This window comes from Podarcis raffonei, chromosome 4 (genome assembly GCF_027172205.1).
Source record: "Podarcis raffonei isolate rPodRaf1 chromosome 4, rPodRaf1.pri, whole genome shotgun sequence".
Lineage (NCBI taxonomy): Eukaryota > Metazoa > Chordata > Lepidosauria > Squamata > Lacertidae > Podarcis > Podarcis raffonei.
This window is the reverse complement of record NC_070605.1, coordinates 21367865-21394893: the sequence shown is the minus strand read 5'-3', so window position 1 is coordinate 21394893 and position 27029 is coordinate 21367865. Positions and strand designations below refer to the sequence as shown.

General features: G+C 41.1%; 1 protein-coding gene and 1 long non-coding RNA gene across 6 annotated transcripts; one reads left to right on the top strand and one right to left on the bottom strand.

The window, feature by feature from the left end:
* Nucleotides 1-2529: 2529 nt before the first annotated feature.
* On the bottom strand, nucleotides 2530-15744 carry BIRC2 (baculoviral IAP repeat containing 2). 4 transcript variants are annotated; one of them, XM_053385694.1, is made up of 9 exons: nucleotides 15546-15744; nucleotides 9769-10724; nucleotides 9545-9644; nucleotides 8865-8943; nucleotides 7948-7993; nucleotides 6351-6593; nucleotides 4429-4680; nucleotides 4164-4205; nucleotides 2530-3332 (listed from the first exon to the last, which is right to left on the bottom strand). In XM_053385694.1, exons 2-9 carry the CDS (start codon nucleotides 10625-10627, stop codon nucleotides 3139-3141), a joined length of 1815 nt encoding a protein of 604 aa, XP_053241669.1. In that variant the 5' UTR covers nucleotides 10628-10724; nucleotides 15546-15744; the 3' UTR covers nucleotides 2530-3138. The 4 variants fall into 4 exon arrangements, with proteins under 4 accessions (XP_053241669.1, XP_053241670.1, XP_053241671.1 ...); XM_053385695.1 differs by having other exon boundaries at nucleotides 9769-10667; XM_053385696.1 differs by lacking the exon at nucleotides 15546-15744 and having other exon boundaries at nucleotides 6351-6404; nucleotides 9769-11184.
* Nucleotides 15745-15863: 119 nt separating this feature from the next.
* Nucleotides 15864-21192, top strand: LOC128412584 (uncharacterized). Of its 2 annotated transcripts, none has more exons than XR_008330111.1 (2): nucleotides 15864-16019; nucleotides 17986-21192. It is a non-coding gene; the product is annotated as an uncharacterized LOC128412584 (long non-coding RNA). The 2 variants fall into 2 exon arrangements; XR_008330112.1 differs by lacking the exon at nucleotides 15864-16019 and adding an exon at nucleotides 16439-16491.
* Nucleotides 21193-27029: the final 5837 nt, after the last annotated feature.

The window sequence follows — 27029 nt, the reverse complement described above, 5'->3', positions numbered from 1 at the left end:
CATCTAGGGCAGTTTTCCAAGACAGTGATGTTATTACTCAAGTTGTCACTTGCTCTCTCTGAGTTACACAGAAGCCTTCAAGATTTGGAGCTGAATGGCTGAATAAACTGAACTAATGTGATTCATTTAATTGTCGATGATCTCAATTAAAAGGCTGTGTGTGTGTTTATAGTGCCAGCATATATCAGGGAAGTGGAACCACAGGGCAGGGGCAGGGGCAAATGTTTTGCCCTCTTTTGCACCTTTGTCTGGCTAGAATGTGATGCATCTCACCTGTCTACACAGAGCAAGGTGGAGGTTGAGAAACCACTGACATTTGCACGGTTGGAGTATAGGTAAAAGTGACATCCATTGCTTCACCCACTTCCATGTCTTCCACCAGTGGCATGAAGCATTTGAAATGCTTCCCATGAGCTAATGCAGACCCTGGGATGAAAAGCAGCTCAAAACATTTGTATTTAGAAACATCAAAATAGTTTTTCCTTTTAATATATTTAAGCTTCTAGCATCACAAAATCCTCATATAATATGAAGACTTTGCAAAAAGATACATCTTCCATTAGGGTAGATTCTGCTAGGCGATGAACCAGTTTAACAAGAACACACACCCTGTTAATATGCAACATGGGCTGTAGGTGCATATATTCCTCTTAGTTTCTCTATGGCTCTAATGCAATCACAGCTAATAGGGATGCAAATATTATTGCCACGTATGCAGAAAAGTATGTTTGCGTACGTTTTGACACAGCCAATAAGAACGACGAAGGCAACAAGTTTTTTTTCTGAGGCTTAAAATTGAGATCATAGAGGGACACACACATACATGCAACAGCTGTTAAAGTTAAAAAGTTGTTGTAACAACCTCTTTTGACTGGAAATAGTGGAGGGAAAGGAGCCACCACATAGATTTGGTCTCATAGTAGCAGAACAAACTCCCTCTGCTGCAACCAAGTATACTGGCAGGCAGCTAAAAGATGACAATATAGGTGCATCTGGTGCTCCCAAAACAAGTCTAGGAGTGTCCAAACACTTTAAATTACTGTTTCCAAACACACACACCCCACACACCAATTTGTCACATGGAGCATGTGCTAAACTGGAACTGCATAGGGTGTGATAAGGGGAAGCAGCTGCAGCAGTAGCAGTAGAACAAACACGGAATTATTTCGTTTCTGACACCCTGATGCAGCACCTCATTTATTTTTTTTAAATTTTCCACAGGATCTAGCAATGTTAGGTGCTTAAGAAACATTTTAAGAAGTTCAGCAAAAAGTTCAGAGTTAGAATCATTTGTTGCCTTCAAAGTTGCCCTTATGCCCTGCTAGCTACTTGGCGCGTGTCCTTTAGGTTTTGACCAGCCTGCACCAGAAGCCTCAGCAACTATCACACACAACGATGCCAGTGTTTATACGTATGAGCAAGAGCCTAATGTAGCATACATGACATTATACTTAAATTCCTTTGGATCCGTTCCAATTTTTCACTCACATTGCACATGGAGTGCTATTGGACTCATGTCCTCTGTTTGTGGGCTTCCCATAGGCATCTCGCTGCCCACTGTCAAGAGCACAATTATTGGAGTAGCTGATCATTTACTCTGATCCAGCAAGACTTAAAATATATCTCTCATATATCTCACACACAAATCTCTCACATCTTCCCAGGAGACAGAAGAGGGTTTAATTGATGCAGTACGTGGTCATGACGGCTTACATCTGAATCCTGCTTTTCCAAATGATCTGACAGCATGCATCAAGGGTGGCTAACATTTGTCCCTCCAGATGCTGTTTGACTGCAATTTCCATCATTACTGCCTTCTTGGTAGTGGCACCCACTCACCAGGTGTCAAAAAGATAAGACAACTGCACAACTTTCTGAAGGCAGCCCCTTATTGACAAGGTTTTTAATGTCTCATGTTTGGCTGTTTTTAAGTTGAAAGCTACCCAGAGGAGCTGGATATAAATAATAATTATTACTATTATTATTCTTCACAATGTTGGCTGGGGCTGATGGGAGTTTTGAGTCCAGCAGCTGCAGAACCACAGGCTAGCTGACCCTAGCGTATATTATGGTTATTACATCAAGATTATCCTCACTTAAGGGCCTGAAAGATGGGTCACTTGCTGTCTCAACGTAACAATGTTATAACTAGATAGGGATTCAAATTGGGCAAGCCAAATGCATTATCTACTACATTGGCTATCAATTCCCCCCCCCCGGGGGGGTGATGCTAGAAAAGCTATTGTTAAGTGGACTTTATGATCAAGGAGCACAATTCCAACAATATTGGAAAGTCTATATGGCAACTAGAAGGCAAATATCTGAAATCAAGAGAACACAAGGGTGAGAGCACTGTAGTGACTAGCTATTGTTTAAACACAAGTATTTGTGAGCTGCATCCTGCTTAAGATTTTAAAAACACATGTATAGATCTATAATACGGACAGTGTCTAAAACAGTTTTTCCTTCCCTTTAGTGATGGTAATCGAGCAAGTCTGAAAATGAGGCTGAAAATAAATTCCAACAATGTTCCTTGAACAACTTTTAATATTAAGTTTATTTCACAAATAATTTTTTAACATTATCAGATCATGTATAAAGCAACGTAGCACAAGTCTTTTGCATTGCATCTTGGTGGTATATAGCTTGTCCTATGACCAACTCAAGCAATCCTGCATAGATGCTTCAATTATCAAACTTCTGCTCATAATTCAGTCAGTTATCAGGGATGGGGAACCTGCAAATTCCTGGGAGCCATTAGACTCCAGCTCCCGCGTCACTCACAGTTAGCAGGGCCTACGGCTAAGGTTAATGGGAGCTGCACTAAAACAACATATGGTAAAGCTACAGGTTCCTCAAATGTGGCCTATATAAAATATATTTTAGACTAACCAGTTATACATGTCAGCAAGCTTCCCAATAGGTTAACAAATAATCAACAACTACTTTTGTGAACCACAAACTGTAACACACCCTGCAAGGTTGCTCACCCCCATCTTTAGTAACATTTGGCTCCAAGGCACTAGAAAGCTAGACTGGATTAGCAATCCAGTCATTTGAGAAACAATAACTGACCCAAAAAAGTGCCCACTGGGCTGCAGTGTGAGGATCTTCCTGATCAAACTCATTTTATGCCCTTCATGAAAGAAATGTCCGCACTGTGCCCTTGATTGTCCCTCTGCATATAGGGCATTTTCTAAGGGAAGGGGCACATTCTTTACACACAACTAAGTGGCCACATGGGATGAAGACAATGGACACTTCCTTGTCCATGCAAACTTTGCATGTTCTCTCTTCTTGCAATCGTCTCAGCTGTTCTTCCATGGGCAGGCCTGCAGGGGAGAAAACATATGTTATTTATGTTCCAAATTGCTGTATTTTACAACACAAAGAAATACTACTGTTTCCAAGTCTCTCCCCCTCCATCCCAAAAACTCCCTTTGTTTTCTTTTTCTGCATGCACCAATACATGTTGGAGTTATTCTAACTGACAAAGAGCCTTCAAAATCAGAGCTTTAGTTTTCCTGAAGGTGTACCCATTCAGAAACTGCTCGCAAAAATGATTCAAAAAGCAAATGTGAAGGTGTGCTTCATGATGCTATTCTTGCAACAAATGTGAAGGCGGCATTTCCTATAGGGGAAAGACGTGGAGGCTCCAGATAACAAACTACAAGGGATGTGCAGAAGGCAAGTTTCCATTTCATTCTTGTTACAAGAAGAAAGGACTGGAATTTACTCAAAATCATGGCACCTGCCTAGACTTCTTAAACTGTGATTTCAAACTGCAGAAGTAGGAAAACTTTTATACAGTGGCACCTCGGTTTTCGAACATCTCGGAAGTCAAATGTTTTGGCTTTTGAACGCCGAAAACCCAGAAGTAACTGCTTCAATTTGTGAACACTTTTCGGAAGCCAAATGTGCCATGTGGCTTCCATATTGAGTTTTCCAGATGTAAATGCATGCTTTGGTTTTCAAATATTTAGGAAGTTGAACGGTCTTCTGGAATAGATTACATTCGAAAACCGAGAAACCACTGTATATGGTGCTTCTCTATACCAAGTATCTGAAACTATTTAAAATGCGAGTTTTAAAATTTATTTTCATAAGCAATCCATATTATTTCAAATGGTGCCCAATGTTATTTTAGTGAATTCAGTTTTTACCTGAAACATCTTCTGTCGGAATATAAGGCATTTTCTTCTCCTCTAAAAAATAAAATAAAAAATAGTTCTGTTCAATAAACGTAAGACTTCCTGCAAGCAATAAGCTGCCATACTAATCGACAGGGTTCTATGGTTTCCGGCATACAATCCCTAAAGCAAGGCCAATGACCTCTATTACTGCTCTGAATTATAACATGCTAAGTCTGTTATCTCTCAGAGAAGTGGCAATTAGATGTTAACCAGCACATTCTTTTCTCAAACTCACCGAACAAGTCTTTGTATAATACAAAATCGCACTCTTGTAAACAGTTTCTGAATATGTTTGCAGCTGTGTTTCCTTTCACCAAGATGGTATCAATCAGTTCTCTCGCTTGCAGTGGTGTCTGGGTTTTTTGTTTAATAACATGGTATTCAATGTCAGTTATTACTTTGGATGTTAATAAACTTTCAAGGATAGGAAGCACACATGTCAAGCGCTGAAACAATGCATTTCGGTTCTTCCTGATTAAGGACAGATCTAAAATATAAATAATGAAAAATGATTATAGTTCAATTTGTTTAGCATTGGAAGATTTAAGGAGAAATTTTGAAATCACAAGAGGGTGGGGGAGAATGGAATTGAAAATAATTTATGCTTCTGAAACAAGTTTAGGTATGATAAAGAAAATACAACATTTCAACATTCACAAAGCCTCCAGGTCTTCCTCCCCAGCCTTCCCTCACCTGAAAAATGAATGTCCCAAAAGGTTGGAAGAAAGTTGAATTATGTTTTAAGAACAATTTTCTTATGTGTTAACTTAGCATATAAAAAGAGTATACTGTCTGGTGTACTGATAAAATGGATTGGGAGTGAATGCGGACAAAGCATTTGCATTGTATCATATTTACGTAGATAGCCTATTCTGGACCAACTGAAGTTTCCAGGCCATTTTAAAAGGCAGCCCCACATTTAATAAATTGCAATAATCCAACTATGAGGTTACCAGAGCATGGATAACTGTAGCAAGGTTCTGTCCAAATAGGGCTGACACTGGCAAATCAGTGAAAGATGACAAAAGGCACACCAAGAGCACTTCAAGTTATGAGTCTGCTTCTTTAGGATTAGTACAATGCCATCCAGAGAAGACTGATCACTACTTAATTGGGTAAACCAGCCACCAAACAACAGTACCTCCAACTTGCCTGAACTGAATTTCATTTAGGCTCACAGGTAGAATAATAGTTTCCAAGTTACAGGAAGTAAAAGTCACAACTTTATTTTGCATTCACTTGACACACAGAGTCCAATGCCAGGTACCACAGATTAAGAAGAATGTAGAAAAAATAATAATGAGATTGGAGGGCAACAAAGATGGCTAATGGTACTGGAAGTAGGTCCTATGCAGAAAAACTGATGGAACTGGATATACCGTATTTTTCCGGGTATTGGACACAGTTTTTCGACTCAAAAACCACGTCCAAAGACTGGGGTCGTTCAATACACAGATAGTGCCATGGCAGGGGGGGGGGAGCGGTGCAGCACCAGCCATTCAGTTGGCAGGAGCACGGCTTCCGATGCCGCGGCGAGCGATCTGGGGGGTGTTTACTGCCCACAGCTGCATGAGGGGGGAAGAGAGAAGCTGCACATCGCCAGCCAACTCTTTGATGGGAGCGCAAATTCACCCGATGCCGCTGCGCACGGGAAGCACTCCCTGGATCATTTCCCATGCACGGAGGTGTCGGGGGAGGTTGCACTCCTGCAAACTGGATGGCTGGAGGGAGTGCAAATTCACCTGATGCCGCTGTGCATGGGAAACAATCTAGGGAGTGTTTCCTGCCTGAAGCTGCATGGGGGGAGAGGCTCAACAACTTTGGGCCATCTCCCCTCACTTTCTTAAAATTTAGTCCCCCCAAATGGGGGGGTGTCCTTATACAAGGGGGCGTCTTATAGACGGAAAAGTACGGTATTTAGCCCAGAGGTTGATTGAGACAGTAACACAATTCAAATACCTGATGGACTGTCATCCAGCGACCCTAGATGACAGGACTAGATCTAATGAAAGCAATTTGATAATGAAATTCTTGAGGGCTGTCGGCTCTTCCCTTCTGGGAATCTTCCAAGTGGAAGCTGGGAAGCCATTTTTCAAGGATGATTATGAAGAGAATGAAGCAACATACCAGATTCTATCACTAGAGCTTTTTACATACCTGATGTCACTTCCTCTGCTTGCACCACCTTCTCTTCTTCATTCTTCTCATCTCCTGCAGCAATGAGGTCGGACACAAGATCATTTACAGATTTATAATTCTCTCCGGTTGTTAAGATTTTACTCTGAACAGTCTGCTTGACTAGTCTTTTGCTGAATCCCATCTCCAAGGCAGCTTCAACCACTGGGGTTTTCATCATGATTGCATCTTCTGAAGCATTCTCACCAGGTCCAAAATGAATAACTGCTCAGAGAAAAATTAATGGAATTGCTCATTAGATCCATATGGATTTTGAAGAATATGTTTTAAAATTAAATTAAAACAGAGAATAAGATCATGTTTACATCAGGTTCCATGCCCAACATTGAAAAAACCTTTGCTTTACTCTTATGCAAATTAACTTTTATATTAGGCTATACTAAAGGCATTTTCACACAAGAAGCTTACGGATGTGAACATATTAAACTGTCTTATACTAAGTCAGACCATGGATCCATTTAGATTAGCAGTGACTCAGAACAGAAATCCAAAATCTCAACAAAGGCTTTTCTGAATTGTACTATCAGGGACCTTTTTGACTAAACATACCAGGGACTGAATCTGGAACTGTAGGCACACAAAGAATGTGCTCACCTACAAAGCAATGAGACCGCCCCTTCAGAAACATACAGACCCTGTATCTTGCTGCAATAGGCAAGAACCAGCCAGCTTCTACTCCATAAGTAGAATCACTAATCAACTTACTAGGGTTGATAGGTTGTAAGTTACAGCAGCTGATATAGGAACTATGCTTGACAGCAACACTAATTAATTCACTAGCTGTATTACTTTGGGAAAGCAGCTTTTTAAAGTCCAGAGCAAGCTATCAAAGATTTCTAGCCTCTATTATACAGTCTCCATAAGTGATCTTGGCTTTCTCCAACTTAGGTCAGATCAATTCACAGGATGATACCTAATGTGGATCATATTCAAGTCCATTGATTTCATTGGGTTTACCCTGAGTATAACTTATTTGGATCACCAACAGTAACTTCAAAGCTATCCACAATAATTTTTTGCACCACTAGGGGGCCCCTATGAAAATGTTGAGAGAGGTTTTGCTAGCAATCTCAATGAAGACCTTAAGAAGAAAGTCTTATCTGAGTGTGCTTTTTCAGGAACTGCGCATTGAGTTTGGATTTTTTTGAAGTGTTTGCCATTGTTGCTGAATGTTTTTGCAGTTTTTGTTATTTATTATACTTGCTGTAAGCTACTCTGAAGGTCCAATTACTGGTGGAAGAGCACGAAAAATTATTCATTATGTTCTTGCCAAGTTGTGGCAAGATATGAACTGCATCAACATTCCACTTAGTAAGCAAGGCAATGCAAATGAGAATAAGACAAACAGAAGTCTCCTCATTTTGAGAGTACAATACCAAGTGACAACAAAGTTATTTTTGAGAATCCATAGTTAAGTTGCTTTGTAAGACACAATACTTCTAGATAATTGATTAAAACCTGATAGTGCTAAGTGTTTTTGGTATTCCCTATTTAACAAACAGTGCTTTCATATTCCAAGTGTCCATACCAACTTAAATATCTTGTAAAAAATACTTACTTGGCTCAACATTTTCATCCACAGGTGTATCTGAGGTGGATAACAGCTACAAAACACAGAAAGAGTGTTTTAAAATGAATGTAATTTTTGTGTATCAAAACAGAAGCGAAAACAAGAAGTTTGCCAAAATTTAAACCACTTAAACAGTTACCCTAAACATCTGCATGCACTCTGTCCTGAACACCACAGCAATGGTTTTGTCAAGACACTTTGAGGGCCGACTGTTGCTGTCACAATACATTGTCAACTGCCAGAAGAAAGGGGAAGCCCTTATCATCATCACTGCTTGTAGCTCCTATATGCAATTTTGATTGTTAGCTGCAGTGAGCACAGTAACAGATCACATGTCAAGCAATTTGCTCAATTAGCCACTTAGTCACTCAAACTATCTTAGGAAACCATCACAGTTGCCGTGTGAAATTGACAAGTTTCTACTGAATCATAGAAAACTCAGATGCTCTCTAAAAGACCACATCCTTTGACCTTGACATTTAATCAAGTTCACACCTTTATTTGTAGCCACTTTCAGCATGCCTAACACATGGTTAGCTTTTATGTGGTTAGAGGGAAGAGATTAAAATTAAAGGCTCTTCTAGAGAGCTTAGTTTGAAAGTGCCCAATTTAAAAATCTATGAGGTACAGTGGTACCTCGGGTTACAGATGCTTCAGGTTACAGACGCTTCAGGTTACAGACTCCGCTAACCCAGAAATAGTACCTCGGGTTAAGAACTTTGCTTCAGGATGAGAACAGAAATTGCGCGGCGGTGGCAGGCCCCATTAGCTAAAGTGGTGCTTCAGGTTAAGAACAGTTTCAGGTTAAGAAAGGACCTCCAGAACGAATTAAGTTCTTAACCCGAGGTACCACTGTAATACACAAGAATACTGTTGAAATCAAAGCAAAGTAGTTGTTTGAATACCTGTTCAAGAAGATGGGGGAATCTTACTTGAATCTGTTGGACAAACTCCTGTCCTTTCATATGCTGCAGGTACTCACATCTAGAAGATAAAATGCAGTGTTTCAATTCTAATATACAGATTGTACATTGTTCCAGATACATGCAGATCGAAGTGCCTCAGATAAGCCATATGCATGCCCAGTTCTAAATGTTCACTTTTGAAGTGGAGTTTGTAATCTGACATGACAACTCCTCCAGATACATAACATATTAACAGAGAATCTGCTCCGTTTAAACCACGGTCGGTCAATCTATGACCAAAAGGTCACATGCAGCCCTCAATCTAATTTCATGTGGGTAGGGGAAAGTCTGGATGGAATAAGCAGGGGAAATATGGAGGGAGAAATGAGAAGGGTGCAGAGAAAGCCTTCTGAGAATGATCAGTTCAGTCCACTGCAAAAACTATTTAGTCACTCCCTGGCAGCCCACTTGGCAGGGGAAAAAAGAGAATAGAATATAGTCTGCTTACTGCTAGCATCTGCCCCCAACAGATTGCCCCAAGGAGAGTACAACTCTCAGCAGGAAAAAAACAATACTCCTCTTAAAATAGATCTCTTTGGGATACTAGTTTTGCCTTTCAGTTCCAAATATATTAAGATTAGGACTATAATTGCTACTATTTCAAAGAAGTTTAGATGTACCTTGGAAACCATTTAGCATGTTCTACCCATGGATCATCCCCAGACTCCCAACACCTGAGTCCACCATCACAGCAGAAACATTTAACATCATCATTGCGACCTGAAGAGGGGAGGGGAAAAACAGTTTATATAATATTTTTAAAGATACGTTCAGCAGTCACTGATTAAACAGTTAAAAAAAATTAAATAGAGTCCAAGTGACCAAAAATAGGCAGCTCACTTACCCACATAATAGAAGCCAGCATCTGCAAGCCGCGGTGGCTGAACTGGAACTGCAGCTGGCCAGCTTTTGAAAGTGTTGAGGCGCATTACGTAGGTCTGCATGCTCATATTGGAGACTGTGAAACTGGTCTGGTCACACATTTGTTCCACAAAAGGGCAGTTTGGAAAGTGCCTCCGATGTTCCGACATGGCATTATCCTTAGGCTCCCAGTTACTCAGTTGACCACCACAGGCAAAACAAGCCACCTTGTCCGCAGGCCCAATGTAATAAAATCCAGCTTTTGCCAAAGAAGATGGTGACAGAAATGTCAGTGGCCATGACTCAAAAGTGTGCAGTCTGTCTTCCTCTGCACTCATTGCATAATTGACTGTTTTAGGTCTCAAATGGGACAAGTCTTCAACTGCCCTGGATGTGACTGGATCATGAGGAAAGCTTGAAAAGCTTCCACTGAAATAGCCAACTTGATCCATATTTGCTGCTGGTGTCGGGGAATGTGAAGAAGAAAGGCCAAAGGCAGTTGGAGGTGAAAAGGCAGAATTAAATGATGAACCGAGAATGTTCAATGGAGTCAAACTCTTCACAAAGTTGCAGCTAGGGTAGAGTTGCTTATGCTTGTCCAGAGCCTTGTCACCTTTTTTCCAGTTATCCAACATCAAGCCACAACTAAAACATTTTACTTTGTCTTTCACACCAGTGTAATAGAAACCAGCACGGGCGAGACTCCTTTCAGATACAGGTACATTCTGAGGGAAAGTTGAAAAGGTGGACATCCTGTAGAGTTCACATGACAGATCGTACGTCAGTTCACTTACATCACTGCTATTCCTCAGTTTGGACGGTAATGAATCATATATGTTCATGACGATGAAATAAGATAGGAGAATGGGACGAGTCTGAAGCCTGGGAGATAGTTTTGTGCAAATCTGATTAACTTCCAGGCCATAATAAAATAAAAACCTGAAAGCAAAACATTGCATGCAATTTCTTTATAAAGTATCTCTTTCATTCAGTACTTTCATCTTTCTGGCTAAACATAATTTGTTCTCTTTTTCAAAATGCACACTTCCTTAAAACACTGTAGTTCCTTCTTTCTTACAAGTGCTAATGTTCCCCTTCTCATTATGGCAGAAGGGAGAAAGCCTTAAAAATAAAGTGTGAAGAAGAAAACTAAATATTTAGCCCATAGCCTGTAAACTTGGACATGAGTCCCACCCAAATCTAAGGAAGTCCAAATAAATTAAGTTAGTATCAGGCTGCAGCATTAGTTTCCAAATCCTGTTACTATGTAGAAAATAAAAGTGCAGAAATGTAGGGTATTAAGGAAACGTGGAATCTGTAGGCATATGTATGACTTGCTTGTAGTTGGCTACATATGCTGAAAAGCCTTTTCCCCTTTAAAGTCAAATTAAACCAGGAATGCATGGGTTGTCCCCAACTAGGTAAAGGTAAAGGTACCCCTGCCCGTACGGGCCAGTCTTGACAGACTCTAGGGTTGTGCGCTCATCTCACTCTAGAGGCCGGGAGCCAGCGCTGTCCGCAGACACTTCCGGGTCACGTGGCCAGCGTGACAAGCTGCATCTGGCGAGCCAGCGCAGTCCCCAACTAGGTTTTACTTAAAGGAGACCCACTGAAAGTAGTGGATGCAAATCTCCATTGATTTCAGTGGTGCTACTCTGAATATGCCAAATATAGGATACCACCCTGTGTTTTGAAACTATGGTACATAAATACATCTGCTCCCTCTTAAGATTAGTTTAATTCTTGCCAAGAAGATACTCAAGGATTTCCCCTCAAATACATCAATGAAGTTTTGGAACTATTAAGCTAAGGGTGATCTCTGCAAACCACTATTGCTCTTGCCCTGGACACCAACAAGCTTTAATCAGCCCTGGAACATTTTCTTTCCTTATGTTGTTGCTGAAGTTTTATAGCATAATTTTAACCAGGTTGCTTTACTATTATTAGAAGTTTATTGTGTTTAACATAATTATATTGCTTAGGAGAGGAAAAATGGAACATCGGTAGGGCTGTATAGAAATTTAATAAATAATAATAATACTCATTAGCTAAAATATTTAGGCAAGTCATGTCTCTCCTTAATAAAAGCAAAAATAATTTTAGTATTTATGCACAAAACTATCTCCCAGACTTCAGACTCAAGTCCCTTTTAAGGGGCTTAGGCAGCCATATTGCAATATTGGGTCCACAAGGAGAAACAGTAAATGTAATGTGTGATAAACACAAGGTTACCAAGACCTGCATGAAGAGAAAAAGATATATGAGCTTCTTTAAAAAGTTACAGTATACTGTGTGTGTACACAGTTGTAAAGCACTACAAATAATCAATGGCAATAAACTTCACTTCACAGTTATATTTTTAGCCAGAGTCTAATAACTTGTCTATGCCAACTGTTAGAATGGACTGATGTTGAACTGAAGCCAATTTAGCCCACAAAGCATCCTTTGTGCCTATACTGAAAGACCATAAAGGAATCAGTGTTAACACCACTGATGTAGAGTTGAGCAGTTCAGGTTAGCTGCAAATCTCTCAGAATGGTGGCGGGGAGCAGGGATCAAGATTCCCTGCTAACTGTACACAAGAGAAGGCCATATATGAAGGCTCCCATAAGTTGATATTCACCTGCACATAGGAAGCACTCATATCTATCTGCCAATGTGTAAGCTTTCTACGCAGGGATTTTTATGTGGAAAACAAGGCATCCTCTGAAAGCTCTGACATTGAGGTCAACGCTTCCAATTGCGCAGTGTATTTAACTAATTCAAAAGTTGTTCTGGAATTGACTGCCGATTACTACAGGTATTATTATATCAAAATTATTTTGGTTCACAGTGCTTTGATCACAAACAATCAATACTTTTCAGAATTCCATTATGCTTAACATGTGACTTTTTATACACAGGCTTTCCATCTAGGAAAGTGCCTGTGCTGCATGATGTATCACACACCATCATGGAGTGAACACATGCATATTTATATCCAGGGCAGAAAGAGATCTTAAGTTCACAGTTCTTCAGAACTCAAAAAATAGCATTTCTGAAGTATGGGAACACAGAAAATTAATGAGTTAATTAGAAAACTAAACAGTCTGTTAAGTAGTATCTAAATGAGCTAGCAGCCGTAAATTAAGTGCATCTCAGCTACTGCCTCTTTGGAGGAGCTAAGGCATATTTTAAGTGCCTGATGTAGGTAGGCATCCATAATACTCAAGTCTTGTACACCTACACTTTCTGAGTAATTAGCAAATCATTTTAACATAGCAATACACCACTGGCTGTCAGCAGGGATCCATTTTTTCCTATGACAGACAACTCTAAGGTTATGTCAGACTTAAAAAAATAAATAGCACTTTGGATTTTTAGCATCTTCAAATAAAGTTATTTTTTATTTCCTATGAATCTGTCTGTGATAGTCTAGATAAAATCCCATACTCAAATAAATTAAATTACAGACCCTTATTAGCCTATTCTATTATTTGACACCATAAGGCTAGCACATGTACTGCAGCATAACCTTTCATACATCCATCAGATGTTTGAAGAGCCAACTTCAGAGGATAGGTATATAAAGCACATAGTGTGTGAAGAAAAAAAGGTATTATAAAAATAAAACAAAGTGAGGTCAAAAGGAGAAAAGTTACAAGGGATGATTTATAGAATACAAAATGAGATTTAGGCACAAACAATAAAAGATCCAGAATGTTTAAACTAGTAATAGGCTGACAGTAAAAGATGAACAGCACACATTAATACCCACAATAACAGAAATATGGCAAGTCTATTAAGTAACCCTGGCTGTGCTACAAGTATATACCTATTTGCCTATACTGTGTTCCTACTATGTGAACCGCCCTGAAGCCTCCGGGTATAGGGCAGTATATAAATTCAATAAATAAATTAATATTATTTTAAGACGTTTAAGTATACTCAGCTGAACTAAAGTGGAACAGCAGTCTAAGATATAAAAGAGCACCTATTTATTAGACTTGCACTGCAGGATTGCAAAATAACAGTGCAGTCCACATAGGTCAAAGGAACATCAAACAAAAGGATTAAAGGTCTGGTGTGAGCAAATGGAAAACTACAAGTGTGAGGCCATTAAAGGAGGAATGAATAAAATGTCAACAGACTGTGCTAGATGACAATGAGGAGAAACAATAGTTACATTCCAAAAGTAATAACTAAAGGGAACAGTGGAATCAAAGTACCAGCAAAGTTTAGTAGCAGTTGTTAAAGCAGGATAGGAATGAAGTGATAAGGTACCCATCATCTACTGCTATCTTCATGTCCTTCTCTGACCACTAGAAGAGTATCCGTCTGGCTGCTGTTATAAACAGAATGCCGGACTTTGATAGACCCAGGTCTGAAGTGCTTGGTCATCCCTTGATTTTATCAGTTGCTCCCATCAGCTGATAATGTGAACATGTGGCTCTGATCTAGGTAGCCACAGAGACTGCATGCCACTCTATTTAGCATTAGCACATCAATTTCTTTTCATCTCTGAATCCAGCTGTCTCATCAATACGTAGTAGCCTCCAATTTATGTCTTCCACTTTCATGTCCCGTTCCTAGCAATTCTCCCTAGTCATCACAGTAACATGAAGCCACTTTCAAACTGTTCTAGGAAGCTTATCATTAACTACAGACAAACTTCTCAGAAAAGAAACCTGACCACCTCTAACTAGCATTTTCCTGCAATGTACAACAACTGCAGGAAGAGAGGCTATGTCCTAAGACCCTAGTCTTCAAATGACTGCCCAGTTGCTAATAATCTCATTTTGTTTGTAATATGCTGGGGGGGGGCTTTTTAGACAATCAAGCAGCATATAAATTATATTAAAGTAAATAAATAAATGCTTGTTAACTTTGTAAGCTTACTTTGAGGTGACTCAACAAAATAGTAAGCTCAGTCCTTTCATAATATGCTTACTCACCTAAGCCCCACTGTACTCTATGGGGCTTTGCCCACCGGGCAGCTTGAAGACTGCAGTCCCACCCCCACCCCCTTTTTCTCTCTCCATCAACTGCTGTGCACTGCCGATTTGTCAACTTTCCGGCTAAGCTCTGCGGCTTTAATTTCGTACCCCACCCCCGCAAATAAAATATAAATGCACACCACGCCTGTTTTGATCGGGCACTTACGTGTCCTCCTCCTACGAGCCCAAAGTTTCAGCTCCCCGCCCGGTTTAAATCGCGATAGTTGGCAGTGGCCCGACTTTTTTAAAAAAAATTCGCTTAAGCAGCTGCGTGTGTGTGTTAAAAAACAAAACTGCTCCTAACCGCCGAGTTCTTTGCTCTAATTCTTTTTGCAAAACGCTTTGAGGTTCCTCCGTTTAAAGCTGAAGCGGCACAAGGAGCTATATTGCATTGTTCGGCACTTAAACCGAATTTCGCATTTTTTAAAGCCCTGGGACCGTCGTGTGAACGAAGGGCGAGCTACAGATGATGACGATGATAGTAGCAGTCGTAGCAGTAGTAATGTGTAGTTATAACAGCATTATAATGATAAAAAGAAGAACAGCAGTAGCATACTAGTATACAGTAATATTATAAGTATATTGTTATACAGTAATATTACTAGTATATTGTTATACAGTAATATGAGCGTGTTGTTATACAGAAATAACGTATAAAAGTAATAATAAAAATGACAGCAGCAGCAGTAGCAAAAATGTAAAAAGAACAATCCCCCACAAACGCCCTCCAGCAGCGGCGGCACAATAAGGCCCCACCCCGACCCGACCCCTCGGCCCCACTTACCGCTAGGCCCTCCCAGGCGGATTTGGAAGTCTCCGCCGGCCGCCTCCCGGCCCCTATATACTGGGGGAGGGTGGGAAAGGGAAGCTCTCGAAACAAGATAGTCGGAAAGAACCAAGGAGCGGGGCCAGAAAGCCGAGCGGGGCCCGCCCCAAAGGAGGGAGGGGAAATAACTCGAGGACGGAAATTCCTGTCATCAACCGCGGGCTCCTCCTCCACAGGCCTCGGGTTTCTTCCACAAAGGGAAAAAGCCCCTCGCAGCCGAACAAGCCAGGCTCTGCGGCCGTTGCGGCGCATGCGCGGTTAAGCGCCCTGCGCTAGGACGGCCTGTTTTTATATTTACCTCAGGAGGCGGCTTGGCTGGATCCGAGGGAGGAGCAACGGCGGCAACAGCGGCGGCGTCCTGGGTCCTGACAGGAGCTGAAGCAGCGTCCACTCAGGTGGACGCCAGGCCTTTCCACACGACGCTTGACGGTGGTGTGTGGGGTTTTATTTTTTTTATTTTGCCTTCACGTTATGTTTTGCTTTGCCTGCTAGTTCCTGAGTGCTGCTGCTGCTGCGTTTGTAACGGGAACGCGGTTTAGGGCAGGAGGCGTTCCGCTTCTGAGGGGAGTCTTTTATTTATCGGAAGCCGTTTATGAAGAAGTGCTGTCGGGGTCGAATGGTCCTCCGCAGAGCCGGCCCAAGACTTTTTGCCGCCTGAGGCGGACCACAAAAATGGCGCCTCTCCCGCCCCGCCGCCTTGGAAGAAGCGGGGAGCGAAGGTCAACCTCGGGACCCTGCCGCCTGAGGCGGTCGCCTCACCTTGTCTCGTGGGTGGGCCGGCCCTGATGCCCAGTCACGTTTAAAGATAAAAGCCATAATAAGGAGGGGGAAGCAGGAAGGGTGTTGATGTTGCTGGACGGCAGACTCCGCAGCCACATGCAGGTCACACACTTCCCCCTCCGTGGTGAGATATATCCCGCTTCTCTCTGGATTGCAGTTGCTGTTTCTACATTTGTGTCTAGACAGAGAGGAACACAGGAAGCTGCCTTATACGGAGTCAGACCTGTTGGGGCATCGAACTCAGGGTTGTTCTGCATTACTGGCAGCTTCTTTCCCCTTGGGGTTTCAGGCAGGGGGACATTCCCAGCCCTGCTTTGGAGTTTCTGCATGCAAAGCAGATGCTCTGCCCCTGAGCTGTGGCCTTTCCGAAATGTATAGTGTGCAAGTCTTTCCCCCTTTCTTTTGGTGATGGCTTTCCTATTTTGTGTGTGTGTGGTTTGAGGCTGAATTCCAGTATTATCAGGATGAGGAATCTGTGTCCCTCCAGAGTCTTTGGATTGGGAACATCACCCTCAGGCTGCATGGCTAGTGGTCAGGAATGATGGGAGTCCAGCAACATCTGTTGGGACACAAATTCCTCAGTACATCTGGTCCCATTGAAATCAGGGTGGTTTATTTCTGAATAGACATCTACATGATTGCGCTGTAATTCTATACTGGAGGTGTATATGTGCTAAATTAAGGTTGGCAATGCACAGGGGAGGACCACAGGTTGTTATGAGTGACAAGAAAAACAAATACAGTCTAACACACTCTTGCTCTAATTCTTACTCCTGTCCACTTTTCCCTACCCCTTTTCTTCAGAGATTCAAAGTATATTTTATCAATTAAGGCTAACTGTGCTCAACCTTGGTGAGTGTAAACCCCTACTGAGTAAGCATGCATAGGATTGGGCTGTCAGATTCTCAAACTGAAGGACAAGACCCAAGAGTGGACACTTGCAGGGGTGAAGTGGGAGGTGATCTGCTACTTTTAGGAGATAAGGAAGCAGTTAGCCTAGTCATGTATTGTCATCCTGCTAATGGTGCAAGGGTCTTCCTGGAACCTAGAATCCCCTGCGCACGTCAGCCTTCCTGCTATTCTGTCAGCAGCCTTGAAGCAAGGTCATTACTCTGTGTGGGTTGCAGAACTCTTTGCCAAGTTGCAGCATACCTGAAAAAACAGTCAATTTTTAGTTGCCTGAATTCTGCATATGCCCAAACGCATGAAGTTTACATATGAAGACATGTGCAGTTGTTAATTTTGTGTATCTGTGACATAACTGGAGGAAAGAGAGGCAGGGGGAGGACTCTATGGATGTAATTCTCCTAGGCAACAGTGATTATGTACATGGACGGGATAGCTCAACCTTGACAGGTGCAACCTATGTATTTCTTGGTGCAGTTCAAAAATCTGTAGTTGTAAATCACTGTAATAACAAGATAGTCATTACAATATTTTTAATGTCCCTATAGCATATTTATTCTGTGCTCAAAGACATTTCATTCTCCATAACCCTAACAACCTTGTAATGTAGGCCAGTGTTACTGTCTGCATGTTATAGATGGGATGGGGCTTACAGTGAAAGAGTGGCTTACATACGGCTGCCCAGTGAGTTCATGTGAAATTTTCCTTTCAGAAAATTTCCAGTATTGGAAAAGAAACTGAGAAGAGTTCGGGTGAATACAGTGAAAATCTGTCACTGCTACATAGTAATAACAAAGAATGGGGGAAATTCAATTGATCATAGAAAGTAAACACCATTATTTCTTTTAAATCAATGCAAATTAATCTTGTACCAGCTTGGCAGTATTTGTCCAGGACATTAGGTACTTTTTGTCTAGGGGAAACCCAGCTGAACTATATTTTCACTTCACATGACCTTTTACGAAAGGGGGAATTCCACTCCCTGAATTATTTCCTGTGTGTCATGCCATTCTGGCAGACAGCCAGATTTGGGTTTTTTTCTTTTACAATGCTGGAGATTTGTTTGAAATGACATACAGAAAGATTGTCTGACTACTAAAAGTTTCTTTTTAATAAAATTCTGGACTCTCCCCAGTTTTCCCTTATCCCTTTGGTTTCACAATCATTTTTCTTCCTTCAGTATCTGACTTCATGGGGTTTTATATGCAACAGTGAAAAGTATATTTAAGATCACTCATGCTAGTTGTGAATTATTGTTATTATTCCATTTCATACTTCCCCTTTATAGGGCCCAAGAGTGGGTTACAGTAATTTAAAAATGCAATATTTTAATTGCTGTTGTTGTTGTTATTTACTTTTTTTACTGTCCTTTAAATTTTAATGCACCTGTAGGACAAGGATGTGGTTTGAGGCAAATCACCCATTTCTCAGCCCACATTGCCAGGAAGCCTAGGAGAGGGAAAAGAGAGTTTTGCTGCCATGTAGTGAACTTTAATCCTTCTGGCACAGTATCAGTCCTTATTGCCCCCCCCCCAACCCATAAGGGAAATTTTGATCAACAATAAACCTTTTAATAGGATCACTGTAAAATATCAAAATGAGAAATCCAGTAAAAAAGCAATCTTGTGAGTAGATATTTTAGACAAAATTTCTTTCTGCATGTAAGATTTGGGGGAAATTCCATGACAGAGCTCAATACAGGTAAATGATAATAATTGTGTATTTTTAAAATCATTAAATAAGGGACATTTTTAAAAGTCAATGATTCTGTATAGATAATTAAAATCACAATGTAATTTTCTGTATAAATATGTGACTATTAATCTGACACTGATACTTGAGGCCAAATCCCATATCTCTTTAAAATACAGACAGTAGGTTTGCCCAACTCAGATGTACCTAAGACATGACTTAAACACTCTTTCATAGATAATGATGTAGCAGATTTCAAGTGTCTAGCCAATACACTATTTGTAGAGTCAAAGGTTTAGAATAAGTGACCTTTCAAAAATCTGATGAGCTTCTTCAGTATTGCCTAATAACGATTTCTGTAAATAATTTACTTCGTAGTACACTATTGTAACTGTACCTAAGCCTAAGTACAGCTAACCAACCTGGTACCTAGTGCAGCTCTTTCAAGAGTGGTGTAACATGGTCACAGTTAGGTGCCTCAGTCAGTAGAATAGCTGTTGCATTCTGCACCAGCTGCAGCTTCTAGGATAGCCCCACAGGGTAATCTAGTCCGGAGGTGACCAGTGCATTTCTGTCCAGGGATGATTATAGTTGTGTATCAAACCAGCCAAGTATGGTAGAAAATGCTCCTTGCCACTGAGGCCACCTTAACGTCCAGTGGCAATGATGGGTCCAGGAGCACCCCACACTATGTACTTGCTCCTTTAGAGAGAATTGCAGCCCCATTTCTGAAGGAATTACCTAATTCCTGGAAAGAGAACCACAACCCACAGGACCTCCATCTTTTGGGGATTTAGTCTTCCATTGCATCCAGGCTCCGGTCCAGAACTTGTACAACCTCACCTCACTCAGATGGAAGAGAGAAATAGAGCTGAGTGTCATCAGTATATCAATGGCACCGTGTTCTAATTCCCATAATGGTCCCTTCTAGCAGTTTCATATAGATGTTAAACACCATTGGGGACAAAATGACATTTTGTGATACCCTATAGTGTAACTGCCAGGGGCCTGACATAGACTTACCCAACGCCACTCTGGAACTGACCCAGTGGGTAGGAGAGGAACAAATGTATAACAGTGCATTCCTCCAGCTACCAACTCATGGAGTCAGTCCAGTATTAGCCCATGGTCAATGGTATCAAAAGCTGCTAAGGGAGCAAGCAAGAGCAACAGGGTCACACATGGTGCTGTACAGAAAAAGAGGAAACAAAGGAAAAGGAAATGGAACTTTTAACGTCATTGCTGTGAGTTCCAGTTAAATGACTAGCAAAAAACAGTACACTCTACATTTCTTGCTAGCAAGCAACTTTGTCATTTTATTTATTTGAAATATTTATAAACTCAACATATAGCAGTGTACAACAACAAGAAAATATAAGGCAAAACAAACTATTTCCAAGGAGGAATTTGATACTATCTGCACACTCATTCATCCTTTTGAGAAAGCTTGCAGAAATAGAACTTTTAGCATCCAGTGGAAGATCTACTGTGTTGGAGATTGTCTACTTTCAAAATGCTCTGTGCTTCCCAAGGTAGGTGCCACTGAACTGAAGGAGCAACCACCATGGATTGAACATCAGGCACGGCACCACAAGGAAGACCTCCTTAGACGACCACAGTAAATAGGCAGGTATAGAAGGGGTAAAGCAATCTCTCACATCCTGGTCCCAAGTTATGTAGGGCTTTATACACTAGCAGTAAGACCTTACATTTGGCTCAGTAACATAGTGGCAGTTGGTGAAGTTTAGTGCTGATGTTATGTGTTGACAGACAGCAACCCTGGCTGCAGGGGCAGCCCAAGACCTCACTCATTTCACAAAATCACTAAGAAGGTGCCTACAACATTTGCCCCCATTTCTCTCTTTCTAGGAAAGTTAGACACTTCTTTTAAAAAAATGAAAGCTCAGAGTCCGGGGCACCTGCCCTGGGTCACTAATGTAAGTCTTCATGGGTGCCAGGATGGCAACCCCTGCCTTAAAATGATGTTTTCATTCTCTTTGATTAGTCATTGATTACTCCAGATTTCTTGTAAAGACTTACTGCTTTTTGCCCAGACAACCTGACTCGTAAGATTTGGCCCTGTTGTTACTGATTTCATCTTCTTTACTGATCTTTATGGTGTATCTTTTTTAAAATGTTGCAATTTTTAGTTTACCATGTAGAGTTTTTTTAATATTAAGCAGTTTGGAAATGCTTTTAAATAAATAAATAATCTATATTTACTCTCTGTGCCAGTTTTGGTCTGTGTTTTACTGGATTCGGTGTCATGTGTGTGCATATGGTTTTTTTGTTTTTAAATTTCATTTAAATAAAACAATGAGTGTAATAAAGACGTAATAAATACAATAAACAAGCAAACATGCCAGTCCATATGCCTAGAATAGCCACCTCTCAGGTATGTTTCATCCAGCCTCCCAAAATCCAGTGTTGCTTTCATGTTACCTGTGTAACAAATGCCTATCCTTATCTGTGGTCTCTGTACCTGTGCAGAGTAGGCTATACACACACACACACACACACACACACACACGTGTGATTCTAGTCCATACTGTTGCAGAGGACAATTTTAAAGCATGCTTTTAATGTTTCTAAGAAAAGACCTCTGGGTAGGAATTCTAGGAAGTCAGTTATTTTGCCTTTTCACTTTTTGAATTTCTTTTCAGGGTGTAATTTGTGCCACAGCAAACAAAAGATTAGAGATAGAACTGTTTATTCCTGGGGTGTAGTTCTAGAAAATGTAAAGCAATAATAAGTGATTTAGGCTGTAGCCAAGGACCTGCTTCCTAATACAGTAGCATTAAGGCACATGACAAATAGGAAAGCATCATACAAATTTGCATAAAGACTCCATGGTTGTGCATTAGCCATTCTCACTGGTTGCAGAAGGGGAGGCGGGGATACCATAATGATTAGTCAGGTCCACATAGTCTCACAAGTATTTGCTGCCCACCCAAAAGGTCATTAGATGCAGATTTAGGAATTTTTTCATTACGTGTCTTGCAGTGCAGGTCAAATCCTCCCACACAAATGAACCCCAGGCACGATTTTTACATTGTTTTCTGCTTCTCCGACTGGTAGTGGGGAAATTCTTGTGGATAAATATTAAGTAATAATAAAGAAACTGGAAATGAATAATGTGTGTTTTGAGTTTCCTGAGATGACTAAACATTCATGCTTATGTTAAGAAATGACCCCTCAAATTTAAAATAATTCAGAAATATAAAAGAATGCACTAAGATTTTTTGCCAAAGTGATGGTCCTTCTAGACTAAATGTCCATTTATTCCTTCTCTCTGTTTCCTGCTACTTAACAAATTCCTGATCCACAAGATGATCTCTCTTCATATCCCTTAACTGCTAAGCTTACTTAGGAGCCCTTGATAAGGACCAAGTACACTGGGTCAGCTGAAACATGTCTATTTATATGCTTGTTGACACTTTCAAAGAACTTGTAATAGGTTTGGGAGATAGGGCTTGCTTTTGCAGAAGCCATGCCTGTTCTGCTTCAACAATATTTCTTTTTTTACGTGTTTAGTTATTTTATCTTTAAATACATGTTCGACCCGTTTTCCCTAGACGGACATTAAGCTAACCTGTAATTTCCAGGATCTCCAAATAGATCCCTTTTAAAAAGGGAATGCAAGTGGCGCAGTGGTCTAAACCACTGAGCCTCTTGGCCTTGCTGATTGGAAGGTTGACAGTTCGAATCCATGTGGCAGGGGACCTCTCCTTGCTCTGTAACATCTTCTGCCAACCTAGCAGTTCAAAAGCATACCAGTGCAAGTAGATGAATAGGTACCGCTGCAGTGGGAAGGTAAACTGCATTTCTGTGTGCTCTGGCACTCATCATGGCACCAGTAGCAGTTTAGTTGTTTTGGCCACATGACCCAGAAAGCTGTCTGTGGACAAATGCCAGCTCCCTCAGCCTGAAAAGTGAGATGAGCTCTGCACCCCATAGTTGCCTTTGACGGGACTTAACTGTCCAGTGGTCCTTCATCTTACCTTTGTTACCCTTTTTGAAAATTGATATTGCTTTGGCTACTTTCCAGTTCTCTAGTATGGAGGCTGATCTGGGAGAGGAGTTACATATTTTTGTTAAAAGTTCTTTGATAATTTTGGGGGTGATGCCATCTAGACCTGGTGATTCCTCAGTTTTTATTTTGTCTATTAGGCCTAGAGTTTCATCTCTTGTGACTATGCTGCCTCAGTTCCTCAGATTCCCCTCCTGCAAAAATTAATTCAGTTGTGAAGACAGATGCAAAGAATTTGTTAAGCTTCTCTGCAATCTCCTTTAGCACAGGTTTGACTCCCTTATCATCCAAAGGTCCAACTACCTCCCTAGACTGTCTCCTCCTGTTTGTTTGCATCCGTCTGTCTCGAGAGAGACAATGGAGTGCGCTTCTAGAAGTGAAGTCAGACCACTGCATTAACAGCACCAAACTGACGTCCCTGGGGTCCAAAGGAAAACAGCAATACATTTCGTACTAGCTTGGTTGAAGGAGTTGCAGGAAGGAGGTTTGCAAGGCGCCATCCAACTGTCTTAAGGACTCCACTCTGGATTTGTGTAGGGTTTACTTCTTAGCCTTTTCTTGTGAAGATATCCCACAAGACAGTGGAGGGGAAGGTCTCCTGCTACTAGCATATTTAATGAACATCGTTGTTGGTCTTAATGTGGTTCTGCTCTCTTTTTTAAAAGAAGATGTATAGGACCAGTCTTTTTTAAAAACAACAACTACAGTATATGCCATGGGGAAAATTAACACCTGCAGACAAAGAGGGATATTTATTTAAGTTTATTCATAGGGAGTTGGGCAAATACATCCTTACTGGGTTTAACCTCACAACACTCTTGTGAGGAAACATAAGCTGTGGGGTCTACTTTGGTCTATGCTGTGAGCCTGAGCTTGGGTCCTTTGTAATCCACACTTGGCATACTGTAGCTTTCATGATGACAAATGAAGGTGATAATGGGTGCTAAAGCTTTCTCTGGACTTTTTGATGAGCAAACTCTGACTTGGCCAAAAAATAATTTTGACTAAGTGGAAATTATTTGGTCTACTGTCTCCTCCCTCATCAAAGTTAGTCAAAGCTGATGAGTATATTTTTAGTGAACTGTTGTGAAGCATATCAATTGCAGCCTTCTCCATTTTAAGAGTTTCCTTACATTTTATGAGCAACACAAACTGTCCCTGCAGCTTAAACACATTTGTAGGTGGTTTTTGTTCAACAGTGAATAGGTTTCCTTAATTGAAAAAAATTATAATTTTCCTGTCAATTTTTATTTTTATCATGCAGGAAATGTATGACAAACATAAGGCAGATTTATACATTTTCCAGACGCCTTCCTTCCATGACATTTAACAATATAATTAGGTGGTGATGTCACTGCGGAACTGGGTTGGGAAAAGGAATTGAATACACAATTGCATCCTGCATATTTCAAGCCACACCTATACAGACCCATCCACATCATTCAGGAAATTGTGTTTCATAAAAGGACAGCATGACACTTCCACGTTCAGCAAATGAGACAAAAAGTCCATGTGGGCAAAAAGGATGCATTGGTAAAATGTTAATTGATTAATCTGGTAATCAGCTTTGCAGATCTAGCATACACATAGATATGGCAGTGAAAATCGTTTCACAAATAATGACTTCAGCCTGAGGAGAAAATGAAACTAACATTATGTAATCAAGTTCAGGACACAGAAAAGAAATGCTGGTGTTGAATCAAGGTAATTCTTTTCCCTTTCTCTTTGGTTTAAGTCATTCTAAAACAGCTGCTTACAAAAGGGCTACCATTCAATTGATGTAGGGATAATTAGATTCTTTGTGGTGAAATGCCCCAGAGCTTTTTGACTAAACCTTCATTAGTAGATCCAAGTAACAAGATAAGTACCTATTTCTACATAAAGTGTATAATATTTCTTTGTCATTATATTTAAAAGACACACGCAGAGAGAATGCTCTATAGCTTCCCTTTGTGACATCAGTAATAAAAACAGGGTTCGGTTGGGAGACTTTCAGGTAGTTTGCTCCTGTATAGCAAGACAAATGTCAGATACCTTAATGCTAAGTCACCAAAGATAGCCACAGCCTTATCCATGACAACTATGACTGGGAAGTTGCTCTCAGCATAGAAATGTACATGCATACTTGACCATGTGAAAGAAAAATGTCAACCTTTGTATGTTGCTGACCTCATTGCTCTCAAGGTTTTTGCATCTCACTTTAGAAAATGCAAACGGAAAACTTGATAAGCTGTTGAAAGTCTCTTGAGCCAGGCTTGGATACAAACAGCACTGGCTCATAAAATCCTACCTCAAAGGAGAGACAAGCTTCTAAATCCCCTGAAATCTTTGCTTCAGATAAAAATCCAAGCCAGAGAAGGATTCTACTCATCCCTACCAGCACTCACCATCCCCAACTCCCCAAACTGCTGTTCCCTGTCAAGCATGCTGCTACCCAGTGTGCCAGTGTGTGGGGGGGGGAGAGGTGGGGGGCATAGGTGCCAAATCTAGGGGGGGCAGAGTCACTTGCCACCCTTAATCTTTTTTTCTGGTGACTCAACACCCTTAATATTTTCTCCCCAACCCACACACCTTCCTGCCTCCCAACCTCCCTCCCTCAGTCTGCTGCCTCATAGTTGGATGCCACATGCCTGGGCAGCTGCCATAGAAGAGGTGGGCACCCAGCTGGAGGGAGGCAGCTGACCAAGGGAGAGAGGCTGAATGAGTGCCCTGGCCATGCTGCCAATGCCCACACTGCCACTGACCCCTATGTTTTGTTCAAGTTGGCTCCACTGGCGAGGGGCAGGCCTTCCTCTAGCAGCTCATCACAGCAATAACTTCCTAGTATCTCCTGTGCAGCCTCTCTCTGTGTGCTTGCCATTCCCACCACTACTTAACAGGGCAGGGGAGAGACAGTGTGTGTGTGTCCATGTGAGAAAGGATTAGCAGGGAGGAATTGTCAAGAGGTTGTCAAGAGCTGGAGTGGATGGGTGACAGCATTTTCTGAAATCCCCAGATTGACTTGAGGAAACAATGGGAGTTTCTTTGGAAGATCCGTATCATTTCCAAGTTAATCCAAGGAGAGATTTGGAGAGCTTGTTCCCCTCTACTCAAAGCCACTTTATGCCAATTTAATTATTAGGGATTCCCACCAAGAACCCATTGGTGGGGCTGCTTCAAATTCTTTGTTAGAGATCCCTAGTCATCTGAGAGAACTACCATTGTCAAGGTTCCCTCTCAACAAGTTTAGACAAGACATTTAAAACAAGTTTAAGCTCGTATGGTAAATAAACCCTGGATCACAGTCTCCTGGCTGCCTGCTGTATGTTGACAGATTCTCCATTTGTCTGGTAACACAAAGGTAGTTGTGAGGGTAAAAACTCCCTTCTTTGTTTATAGCAATGCTAAGGAAATGTCCAGTCCTTCTTGGACTGGACTGGTTCCAGAAAACTCTTTGTTGGCACTTTGTTAAGGTCTTTCCACGTAATCCGTTTCCAGCACAACTCACAAGTTATTTCTTGTACCCAACCAATGTTGTAGTAACATTACATTTTCAGAGCAACTGTTTTCTGAGATAGCTCTTTTTATTTGGTGCGTGGCAGAAACATGAATCTCGTAGACATTTTTTCCAAACATAATGACATAATTCTCCATGTGTAGATATGCACACCCACACAAATCCGTAGGGCTTAGAAAGTCCTAGTAGAAGAGAACTCAGCTAGCGCTAAAAAAAAGTGGAGACTGAAGCAACACCCCATAATTTTGTAAAATGCAGTATTTTTATTAACAGGCCATTGGGCTATGATCATTCAAAGGCAAGTACCGCACAAAGTCTAAAATATAGTAGGGGTGTGTTTTGAAAACTTAGATGGAAAAGGCTTCTAGTTACAAAACAGAACAGCAAGTTTACACAATTAAGGAAAATGATATATATTTGAAGAGAAATATGTACTAAATCCCAAGGACAGAATGTTCCTTGCTGCCATGGGCTTTGGGGGTGGGGGGACCTTGGGTATTTCTTTTACACAATATTGACAAAGTTCACGAGGGCAGAG

Bases quoted from the DNA above. Each gene is read 5' to 3' on its own strand.
- BIRC2 (XM_053385693.1), bottom strand. From the start codon at position 10,744: ATGCAATGTTTTGCTTTCAGGTTTTTATTTTATTATGGCCTGGAAGTT. The intron at 8,944-9,544 runs GTACATCTAAAC...TTTATCTTCTAG, and splicing joins CATGCTAAATGGTTTCCAAG to ATGTGAGTACCTGCAGCATA. The intron at 6,594-7,947 runs GTAAGTATTTTT...TTCTCTGAGCAG, and splicing joins GGATGAAAATGTTGAGCCAA to TTATTCATTTTGGACCTGGT.